We start from the raw sequence: 12,329 nt of genomic DNA on the forward strand, positions 1-12,329 counted from the left end.
AACCGTGAATCCGCGTCGCGCGTTCAATACAAAACGCGGGAGGCACGCTCATCAGAAACGTGACAAAACGTGTGTGCAGCTGTCGGGCGACCTCGTGAGGATGGCCGAGACCAAGCTGGGCGTCTTCAACGTCCTCGTCACGCACTGCTGCCAAACATGGCTGCCGCCCTACGGAGGACCCCCCGAGGGAGGCGAGGAGGCATCCGTGAAGGATGCCTGCTCCAGCGCCCTCAACCACGTGGCCTTACTGGCAGAGGCCGTTCTTTTTGGGCCTGTCTTCAGGAAAGAGCAGCGGTAAGGGCATCGGTGTGCAGGGTGACCAAGAAAATAAAACTAACCGCTACCTTATTAACACCGTTGACAGCAGTGGAAATTGGGTGGGGATCCGAGCAAAAGATAAACTTATGAAACCAACAAAGTGAGACAAGCCAGCCCAATACGTGAGCCTGGTTTGCCGTGTTGTGAAGTCGCCGCTGCGATTCACGAGTTGGCGGATCAGCATTTAAAGCCTGTGGAGTGCTCGGATTTGTTTTCTCGATCAGCTGTGGCAAGACGGAGCGCCACAGCAGCATTAAGTTGCACCTCTGCCAGTATGCGCACAGCACCCATTGTTTTTTCTGTGCCATGCTTGTGCTGTCATCATCATCATCATCGTTGGTCATAATATAATCGGTCCCCTGCTGGATGAAGGCTTTCCCGATCCATCATGGAGCAATCCGTCGAGCGCCCGAGCTGATTTCATCACTGGGGAGACAAAGGCGGCCGGGCGTGGTGTTGGCCACACACTCCCTAGTGTGCCGTGCCGACCTTAATAGGTGCTTGCTAACAACAGCACTTGCCCCAACAGTCTGTTAAGGCTAAACGGGGGCATCTTTGTCTTCGTCTCGTGCGTGAGTGCAGGGTGTTGAACGACGCAAACTCCTTCGTGGAGAAACTGGGCGAGGGCTGCGCCGCCAACGCCGTCGTGGCGTGCAGGTCGGTGCCCGTGTGCGGCCGCTCCCCTCGCGAAATGCAAGACGATCCATCTGCAGATATCCCATTCAATTCTGTTGGGGCCCTCTTTACTTTCTCCTACTACAAAGGAGGAGTGATTGGATGTTGTGAAAGCGATGGCACCCCGTCGCCTAACTTTGCCCCACCGAATGTTTTCTTGCCGGGTTAAGGTCAATGACCGCCTGGGTCTACACCCCAGAAAACCTCGAGATGTCGCTGGCTGCGGTGGACAAAGAGCGTGCTGGGAGAGTGTTAAAACATTCAATAAGCTACATTGAGATAGATGGGAGGTATGTAGAGGCTTCAGATAAAAAATGTTTTTTTTTCTATAATTTATCGTATTATATTAGTGGGGTATCATCGTGGCCAGGCGGGTGCTGATGCATGGCCAGCGCAATGAGCCGGCACCGCTGACATCCTTGGGCTTGAGCACAGGTGGCAGCCGCACGTGTGCGTCCAATCTTGCCAGATCTCAGAAGGTAAGCCGGACTAGTGCCTGGATTAGCCTTTGTCAAGATGATCACCGGGCACCCAACAGCAATGTTGTCATACTGCGTTGGCACTGGTGCACATGCGCACCTATAAAAACTCAACACGTTCGTGTTATTGACGACTGTGTTGAGGTTTTGCATAAAACAGGTATGGGCTTCTGCGGCGTGGAAGAGTAGGCCAAATATCCTGCAGAACGGCTCTCTAAGAGCGCCCGCTCATGGAGTCCCTTTTGCCAGCAGCGGCGTGACCCATAGATGGCAAGGTCTGCCCCGGCTGCAGGAAGCCACGTAGCTCCGATGTTCCTTCGAAGGGCTACATTCCCGGCACACTTCACCCCCCGTGCCCGGCGTCCACAGGCAGTGGGTCGCACGCGCGGGGCGGTGCGCGCTGCCCTGTGCGTTCCGCACACGTCTCCGCGAATGTCAAGTGGCGTGTCACTCGGCGCTCTCCCCATCTCAGCGCAGCGCTCGCTCCCACGGAGGTGACGCGCGCTAACGGAAGTGGCTTGTTTTTGCGCGGTGAATTAATTTCTCTCCGGAGAAGTAACCTTAAGGGCCCCGAGTGAGGAGGCACTTGGCCGGGGTCCCCGTGAAAGGCCGGACGATGACTCGGAGGTGACCTGTTTTCGTGTGCGGCCTGCCTCAAGCACTCGTGCTAAAATGCAAATATTCTACAGCTTCTTATTTTTGTCCTTTAATTGTGGGAGTGAGTGACAGTGACCCATAAGGAATGCAATTACATTTTCCCTGTGTATGTGTGAAGGAGCAAAAAAAAATCTGTAAACATTTCCATCAAATTTTATTTTGTTTAAAATATAACACGGTACGGCCAACTTACAAGACACACGTGCGCATAATGTCGAGATGTTTGAACTGGGGGGAAAAAACGAATGGTTGCCATTTTTAGTCAGAGTGTGCTCACAAGGTATAAAATGCGACGAACATGTAATATCTAATTAGGAATGGACGTAAGCTTCGCTTGCATTTGGACCCCATTGACATGCAACATTTGTCTTGCCGTGGTTATTTTGCACTCGTGCACAGCATTGGTTTATTTTCTTATGAATTTATGAAAGTAGGACAGATAAAATAAGTTCACGTTTGCATTTTTCAAACCGTTAACCTCTGCAACAAGTGGTGAACGTGCTACTGCTAGGCCGCGTCACAATTCAGATATCACTCACAACATCTTGTAGCGAGTGATATCTGACTTGGTCCTAGGCTCAGCCTCGGCCATGCTCGGCCTTACATGTGCAGTGTATAAACATCAGAGTATGTTGTGTGGGTTGGCTCGGCCTAAAAATGAGTTTATGGCACAGTGTGTATACGTCACAACTGGGTAGACAAAGGTGGCTGGGCGTGGTGCTCGCCACACCACCCTATCATGCTGCAGCAGCAGCAGCAGCAGCCTCAGTAGATGTTTGCGAACAACACTTATTTTGTTTTTTATCCGAACTTCGTTTTGTATCCGTACATGTTTGTCGATGTGTCCATGCTCATATGAGGACCAGTGGCAACGTAGTTAGTGCGCTGCGCTGTGCACTCAGTGACTTGAGTTCGATTTACAACCACAGCTAGCACAAGTGAAAATCGGTATCAGAATTTGTCCTGGGCCACCCCTAGGTTGGCTCAGTTTTAAATGATTCCCCGGTGCGGTGCATAAGCATCAGTGCTGGGGAGAAAAAGGCCGCCATGCGGGCGTTAGTCACACCACCCCTCGTACGCCGCGCCGGGCTTGATTGGTGCTCGCTAACAGCACTTGCCCCAGTAGTCTATAAGGCTACATTTTTAATCTTTGTCTTTTGCGCATGCTCATTCATAATGCCCAGCGAGAGCAAAGACGATTACATGGTTCGAGTGACGGCCCTGGGTTTCCTGCACAGCCTGAACCCAGCCAACCCAACACAGGCAAAGCTCAGCCGCGCCGTGCTGCTCACACTGCTGGAGAAGGTACACACCACCTCCACGATCACCTTCACGATCACAATCTCACCACCTCCTCCACCACACCACCTCCACGATCACCTTCACGATCACAATCTCACCACCTCCTCCTCCACCACACCACCTCCACGATCACCTTCACGATCACAATCTCACCACCTCCTCCGTAATCACACCACCTTCACGTCCACAACGCCTCCATGACCACACAACCTCCACTCCACATTCAGGTCACCTCCACGTCTACGTCACCTCCGCCTTCACAACCTAAGCACCTCCATCACACCACCTCTGCAGCAACACCACCTCCACGACCACACCACCTCCGCAACTAAACCACATCCACCACCACACCACCCCCACGACCACACGTGCTCACTGTTTTTGATATCCTTCATGAACTGGCCCCTGCCTACCTCTCCCATCTCATTCTGCTCCCCTACCCCCCCCCCCCCCATGCTCTCTCCTACATCTCACTCTACTCCTAGTTGCATTTAGATGCCACATAAATCCAAAGGTTATTGTTATTTTATAATAATCTTATCAGGCTTCATGACACAGTCAGACTTTACTTAGGACGGTCCATTTGAACCCAGCTGCAAATCACTTTATTTTGATTTGGATCAAATAAATCTTTCAAGTGATGGTCACCAGCTGGAGCGACGACGCGAATGTCACTCTCGGTGCCGTCCGCGAGGCCGCAGCTGCCGAACGGCGCTGGCCGCGGGCCGGCGTCGCGAGCCCTTCACGCTCGTTCTCCCCGCTAACCCCATTTTGATCGCCGTCATTGACAGTAACGGCCGTAATTTTCCGCTGGTTGTTTTTGTGCCGCACGCACAAAGCAGCTTTGCTTGATTTGCAGCCCCACCACCTGGTGGTGTTTTTTAAATTTATTTCACCCCCCGCACGCGCCGTGCACGTGGCGCGAGTGGCGCTTTGATGTTTTATTTAGTTTTTTGGGTTTTTGTCCGCTGCGCTTCTCCGCGCTCACAGGCTTCCCAGTGGGGGGGGGGGGCCGAGCGAGGCAACTCACGTGTGAGAATCCGGGCCGTTTCAACCGGGCCGGCCCGGCTTCGGCAAAGTGGCTCGTGCACTTATGCAGCAATAAAGTGCCCGGGCGTGGCTGTAAAATGCGAGTGGAGCGCGCGCGGAGAGCGAGAGGAGCGCGGGCGTCAGCCTTGGCCCGGTCATGGCGGTCGTTCACGCTGACTTGCTAAGGGGGCGCTTATTGCGATCGGTAAAAATTTATGGCCCTGACGTTTGAACTGTGGCTTGAAAATTACAAAATAGGGCCCAATTTATTTTCTTTTCCAGATGGTGGTTATCTGATTCTTTTTCTTTATTTATTCATGCACACCGGGAACGCGATGACTGCAGAGGGGCGGGGGCCTTCGTTATGGCCTTGGTTATGGCCGGGTTCAGCAATGACCTGTGAAATCCGTTGCCTAACATTTTCAGTTACTCCTTCACTGCACTGGAACAAGGGGGACGCGGATTTGAGATTGTCCAGTGGACAAAGTAAATTGAATGGTATCACATATAACACGGCTTTTGTGTTTAGTTTGCAAGTCTCGTATATGTTTGTATGGATCCATGTATTTCTAATCTTCATATGTACATTAATGATATATATATTTTGACATGTACTCACTCAGTCTTTCAGATCTATAAATATAGCGCGCCTTATAAATTGTAAAACCCAATTCCGGGTACAAAGTTCAGTTTTATAATGTCCGTAATAATCATCGTTGGTCTTGTCGCGTCTCCTCTTGTCGCCGTTGCATTAAAATGAAGAGTCATTGCTTTGTTTTCGCTTGGCAATGTCTTCAGAGCCGTCAAGCAAACGTTCGTTTCACTGAAATGCTGTGCAATAGTTAACAAAATGTGGAAAAAACTAAGCTCCCGTTAGTAACGGTGACAAGGGAAACGTCTGGTTTCAAACACTCGGCCTCGCCATCTGATGGATTTTTAGTTTCGTGTCACCTTGGAGCGTCGCCTAATGTCAGCGGAGCGTTGAGGGGGAGGATCGCGGGTGGATCTGCGTCACGCGAGACGGCAGCTTTGCCGGACACTCGGCACCTCGCGGTTCACCCCAGCGTCCCATCGAGTGTCACCATTGGGAGTCACGATTCAAGAATCGGTTACTTTTTGGCGGTTATACGTGCCATCTCATTTACATTGTTTGCCATATTGTTCTGCCTCGATTCTACGGCTCACTCCGCTCCGTGAGTCTAAATGTAACATTTGCATACCGTACATCGTCAATTATTTGTTCTCGTGCTCACAATTCAGTGCCTGTATCGTGAGCCCAAGGATCGATCGGTAGATCATTACGTATGCATTGTTCACCCAACGATCGATCGGTGGATCGTTACGTACACATTGTTCACCCAAGGATCGATCGGTAGATCGTTACGTACGTATTGTTCACCCAAGGATCGATCGGTGGATCGTTACGTACGTATTGTTCACCCAAGGATCGATCGGTGGATCGTTATGTACGTATTGTTCACCCAAGGATCGATCGGTAGATCGTTGCTTACGAATTGTTCACCCAAGGATCGATCCGTAGATCGTTACGTACGTATTGTTCACCCAAGGATCGATCGGTAGATCGTTACATACGTATTGTTCACCCAAGGATCGATCGGTGGATCGTTACGTACATATTGTTCACCCAAGGATCGATCCGTAGATCGTTACGTACGTATTGTTCACCCAAGGATCGATCGGTAGATCGTTACATACGTATTGTTCACCCAAGGATCGATCGGTGGATCGTTACGTACGTATTGTTCACCCAACGATCGATCGGTGGATCGTTACGTACACATTGTTCACCCAAGGATCGATCGGTAGATCGTTACTTACGAATTGTTCACCCAAGGATCGATCGGTAGATCGTTACGTACGTATTGTTCAACCGGCGTTACTTCCACGCGTCATCAGGAATCCTCCGATCACGACGTGGTGATCGTGATGCTTCCGGCGCGTGATTTAACAATTGTCCGTGCGTTCGCTCACAAACAATGTTGTGTGTCTGTCACCAAGTAGTTCTCCCATTTGGAGAAATTTAATTGATTCACGTTGATGAAAGTCAATCCAAAATATTTTTTCAAACCTATTCCATAGCCTGACGCTGCTGCTGCTTAAAAAACATAAATGACAACGACTATGCTCACTGAGCCTGGATGAGCGCTAACCCTCCCAGATTGCTCGCTGGTTTATTGTACAAATCGCCCACATTCCACGGAATCTCTCCACTGACTCCCAATCCAGCCGCACATCAACGACGAGATCACCCTCACCGTCTCACGAGGTCCTACGTGGACTCGCCACTTTCAACCTCTCCCCCTTCTCTTTCACTCTGGACTCTCCGCCACAATGGCCTCTCAGTCGTGGTCGGCCTTCTCCGTTGATATCCCCAAAGCCTGGAGTTCTCTCACTGTGAACAATCACAAGGCCCAGTGGATCGCTTTATTCGAGTCCAGGCTTGAAGGTATGTTGATCTTCTTTCGCACCGTACGTAGCCAACCCCGCGAATCGGAGGTGCTTAAGACCTTTCTCTTCTCGTCTGCCCCGGTGTGTTGTTCAGTACAGAAGTGCTTTTTCTTGCATCCTCCTCTGCCTCACTTCTCCCTTCAACCGTACAAAAAATCTCTTCCCCCGTGATGCCATAACCCGCAAATATATTTCTTTTATTACATACTCATAACGTGCGACTCCAATTGGACATTTAGTACATTTACAATGTGTTCTCTACTTGTCTAAGGGGGGATTTATTGAAACACGGTGACATCTGTGCGAGGGTTATCATCCCATCGCTCCCGTGGTTCCGGTTCTCCGGGCCAGGTGTGGTGGTTCCGCGCGGCTCAGAGAGCCGCACTACACGCGGCTTGGGCCACGCGTTCATTACGCGCACTCTATTTAACACGAGCAAACACAAAGAGCCCTCATTTAGCCTCATTGACTGTTTGGCCAAGTTGCCGTTAGCGGAGGGTCTGTAAAGGCCGGCTCGGTACACGTGGGGGGTGGTGATGCCAGAATCGCGAATGACCGGCCAGTTTTGTCTTCCCCACCGCTGAAATGAACCTGCTGCAGCAGGCACTCGTTGTAGGGTGAGAGTACGCCTGTGGGTATCCCGGACATCACCACTTGCTGGTGATGTCTGTGGCAGGAATTTATCTCAGAATGCCCCGGTATTGGTGCAGTTCAGGTTAAATGAATTTTGTTTGGTTTTTAAAACAATTATTTTTATATTCACTCCTGGACAATGACCTCCAATATCACAATCCCTTAAGGTCCTGCGATGCCACAATCCATCTTACTCGTGCACATCGCTCCATCTCCACACTGTCCGTTCTCTCCGCCGTGTTCTATCCATTGGCTGCCATTCCCATTTAAAAAACGGTATGGAAAAAAGAGGTTTTCCGAATTAGCGTTGAACTTATTTAATGTATTTAATTTAGCGACACGTTACAATTCACGAATGAACAATCATTGCCCGTGTGCAGCCTGCTTCTGGCATAGTGGAGTAAAATAATTGAGTTGATGCTGAGTTTCACTTTGAAAAGTAAGGTGACAAACGTGTATTTAGTTTTGCCCTCTTCTGCCGTCACCTCGATAGAGCCTCATTAACCACGCTTGGGATGCGCATGCTAATACTACACTGCAACATTTTTTCTCGCGTGTCAAACAGAAGTGTTTAATTCTCACTGCTAAAATAATACAAATTAAGTTTTAAAAAAGTCCGATTTAATGTGATTGGAAATGTGCTAATTTGTCCAGGAGGGCCGCACTGAGTCGTAGGACTTTTATTTAGGAGGAGGGTCCTGCCACATTGGGTTTTTACTTTAAGATGTTTTCAGTCGTTAATGATGAGTTGTGGTTATTACACAAGCGGGAGGAAACCAGAGCACCCGGAGAAAACCCACGCACGCAAGGGGGGCAACAGTCTATCCCCATACAGATGGAAACATATGGCGATTAGTCCACTTGCTGTACTGCCTTCTGGCAAACCCAGAGTAAGGCACTACTTCGACGCTCACAGGAAGGGGGAGTCTCATTACAGGTAGAGAGACCATTGTCTCGCTACAATTGAGAAGCCAGTTTAATGACAGGCGTCGGTCTGGATTTGAATCTCGGGTCACGCTGGGGTCACGCTGGGGTCACCTGCCCACTCGTGTCACCTGGTGTCACCTGGCCACTCGTGACACCTGGTCACCAGGTGTCACTGGTGTCACCTGGTTACTGGTGTCACCTCACCTGGCCACTGGTGTCACCTGGCCACTGGTGTCACCTGGTGTCACCTGGTGTCACCTGACCACTGGTGTCACCTGGTGTCACCTGGTGTCACCTGGCCACTGGTGTCACCTGGTGTCACCTGGTGTCACCTGGCCACTGGTGTCACCTGGTGTCACCTGGTGTTACCTGGCCACTGGTGTCACCTGGCCACTGGTGTCACCTGGTGTCACCTGGTGTCACCTGGCCACTGGTGTCACCTGGTGTCACCTGGTGTCACCTGGCCACTGGTGTCACCTGGTGTCACCTGGTGTCACCTGGCCACTGGTGTCACCTGGCCACTTGTGTCACCTGGTGTCATCTGGTGTCACCTGGCCACTGGTGTCACCTGGTGTCACCTGGTGTCACCTGGCCACTGGTGTCACCTCACCTGCCCACTCGTGTCACCTGGTGTCACCTGGTCACTGGTGTCACCTGGCCACTGGTGTCACCTGGCCACTGGTGTCACCTCACCTGGCCACTGGTGTCACCTGGTGTGACCTGGCCACTGGTGTCACCTGGTCACATGGTGTCACCTGGTGTCGCCTGGTCACACCGAGCGTGCGCGTATTTAGCGCCCCAACCATTCATGACGCCTTGCCCCATCCTCTTCAGCGGATCATCTCCATGGAATAACAAACGCATCGTCGTTTTAATGTCATTTGTATAATTTAGTTCTGGCCTCCTTAGAATAATTAAGTTTTTATTCATACATTAGTGTGGTGGCATTCTGCGATGTTATTTTTCAGTGTTCGCACCTTGTTGGGCGACACAACCACCGTAGTGCACTCTGGTGCCTTCAAATTTAATTTAGCTTTACCTTCGCGCATTTAATCAGCTTTCTGTCCACAGTCCTTGTGGCTGCAGCACCCACAGACACTCTGGGTTCAGGGGTTAATTGTCTGCATCTGAATTCCCTCCCCCGGCTCCTCATCGCCACCCTGCATAGCAGACCCCCACACAAAGCCTTCATATGTATGGTAATCAGCCGGCAAGCTGAAAAAACACTCCCTCTTCTTTAGGAGTGAATTCATAACCCTATCAGAGTCTGCATTTGTGCATCGTACAGCAGTTTTACAAGGTTTGCTTTTACATTTGCGGAATTGACGTCACACCCTCATTTCATGGCAATTGTGCCATCGCTGAATTTTTATCCTGGAAATATTTTTTATTCTGCTTTTTTTTTCCTTTTGTGTTAAGTAACAAAAAAAACAACGGCGTTTTGGTTTATCTGAAAGATAAAGGACTTTTCGACAGAGTGGACAATCGATGAAATACAATAACAGAGTCGAGCAAAAAGGGTTAAATAATTTATTATAAAGCGTGGATATGGAGATGACGGGACTGATTACCCTTATCGACAAATAGTTAAGCTCGGTGCTCGCATAAAAGCGTCACCAGCAGACGTCCCGGGGTTAATGATTGTCACGCATGTTTCGTGTTAAATTACGGAGCACGCCGCGTACACGCTTTCGGCGCGGTCGCCAGAGAGAAGGTCTGCACGAGGGAGCGGCGTGCCTGCTTTTTCCGTCATCGGAAATCGCGCGCGGTGTGTTAGTTGATGAGAGCCTCGTTCGACTCGCGCTGGCGTTAGCGCTGTGCGCAGGAAGGGTGCGGTTTGAATCCCTGTCCCATCGGTGTCCCACAAACTGTGTTTCCCAAGAGGCTATTGCAGCCCCGTGGGCTCCTGCAAGCTTATACGGTAATAAAAAATACTTTGGTATTCTCCGGGTTCGCCTTCATTCCCCCACGTGCCAAACACTCGGTGATGGAAGTGACCAAACATCCCAAAGCAGGGCTCCTCTGGAAAATAATCTTGGGATTGAGTATTTTAAAGGTAAATAAATGGCATAATTTTCATTATGCTCTATGAATTTGAATGCATGCCAGTTGCATTTCCGGTTTCTATCAAAGAGCAGCCCCTGTTTCGTCATTGCGGTTCGCCCCACAGATAACAATGGAATAGCTATCCTTGGCGTGGAGCAACCCTGAAATCGAGCCACCGACCTTGCCACTGCGTCCATTCAAAGCGTATCGAATGAGCCCGCGATATTCTCCCACTCACCCCGCGGTAGGCGCTTTGTTAAATACCCAGCAGAACATTCCCACCGGCCTTGCTACAGAGTGCAATTCGTCGCTGGGGTTTCTTTTTGCGTGCACTCAGACCATCAACTTACTACACTTGAGGTTTAATCACGCACGGCTGCTCGGATTCTATGCCAGGGTCTAAGCGGTGTCAGCTCGTTTGAGCACAGGGACAATTGTCCTTTTTTTCTCCCTTCCCCTACGTGCTAAACCTGAGCTTGAATGCGTGCCCTCAGTGGCGGCCGGCATCTTAATCCAACCGAGGCGTCGCCCCCGTGAGTCCCTCGGCCACCCCGACTTATGCTGGATTTTTCATTGGTTAACCTGGCTCACACGTCCTGTGTGGCTGCCTACGTGACCGCACGGCGATAATACCTGGCCCACCCCCCACCCTGGGGGATTGCGGAGCAGCCGTGTTTAATTAAAAATAAATAAAGCTACCACTTAGTGCGCGGCGGCTGACCCTGTGATTTTTGACTCGGCGCTCTCGGGAGATTCGTAGTGAACATCTCCCAGACCGTATACAATGCTACAATGATACAGGCATTGCCACCACTGCACATATACGTCATGAAGCCCTCTCGGAAAACGATGATGATGCAACCGTACCTTCTCTTCCATCTGCTATATCCTGTGGTTGTTGTAGGGTCAACACCGGCCCACCGTGGTCCACTCTTGCGGTATCGCACCTTTCTGGCTTTTGGGCTTTCGCCGTGGTCATCGAAATAACATAAGCACTTTATTGCAGTAGAGATGCCGGTCTGTCGGATATTTGTGCTCTGTACTTAACGCTGTAGTCGAGATGCTTTGAATACATCACGATGTAGGTAAACATAGGTCCATGAAAAGCATTGAAGCCCCTTTAAAGAACATATAGTTTAGTGACCAACCCTCCTGTGCATGAAGTACCTGCATTTTTCTCGGCGATTACACGGTAATGGAATTCGTCAAGTTCATTGTTTTAGCCGGGTGGGAACCGCTGAGACCGGGAGAGAGCCTCATTTGCAAGACTGACCTGGTCCACCAAAAGCTGACGAATGTTAAACGAATGAAAACTACAGCATTGTGAAGCAATGGCACGTGCAGTGCGAGCGTAATCGCCATGGCGATGAGATGGGCTCTGTTATGAGTCGCACCGCCCAGTTACGTGAGAACGTTTCGGAACTCTGAAGTCCCCAATTAGCGCTTACGTCGCATTTAGTGAGCAAAAAAAATAGTTTGATGAGACTCGTACGGTAAAACAACCCCCGTGACCGATACGGCATGGAGCGGCCCCTCATTCAGCAGTATCTTGACATTAGGCTGTGTATATGTACGTTGAACTCCTTCAGCTGTAAATCACGACTCTGGATATATGTTTAAGCCTATGACCAAATCACCTGGAATGCGCCTCATCTCGTAAGACCTCGGAAGCCAAGCAGGCTTGAGCCCGAGGTGATGATGCTCGGATGGGCGACCACTGCGTCTAAAACACTTTGTGTTATTGGCTGCTGCGGGGCTTCGCTGTGGGCAACAGGAGATAGTGCGGCGTAAGCA

General features: G+C 50.4%; 1 protein-coding gene across 1 annotated transcript in view; it reads left to right on the top strand.

Moving 5' to 3' along the window:
- Nucleotides 1–12,329, top strand: part of TARBP1 (tRNA guanosine 2 -O-methyltransferase TARBP1) — a 72,547-nt gene that overhangs the window by 18,699 nt on the left and 41,519 nt on the right. The window contains exons 19-22 of the mRNA XM_076063214.1: nucleotides 80–294; nucleotides 901–975; nucleotides 3,314–3,434; nucleotides 6,124–6,336. Coding sequence (XP_075919329.1) covers nucleotides 80–294; nucleotides 901–975; nucleotides 3,314–3,434; nucleotides 6,124–6,336 — 624 coding nt within the window. The remainder of the gene's footprint in view (nucleotides 1–79; nucleotides 295–900; nucleotides 976–3,313; nucleotides 3,435–6,123; nucleotides 6,337–12,329) is intronic.

Source organism: Petromyzon marinus, chromosome 6, assembly GCF_048934315.1.
Source record: "Petromyzon marinus isolate PM22_M1 ecotype Great Lakes invasive population chromosome 6, UKy_Petmar_22M1.pri1.0, whole genome shotgun sequence".
In the NCBI taxonomy this organism is placed as follows: domain Eukaryota; kingdom Metazoa; phylum Chordata; class Hyperoartia; order Petromyzontiformes; family Petromyzontidae; genus Petromyzon; species Petromyzon marinus.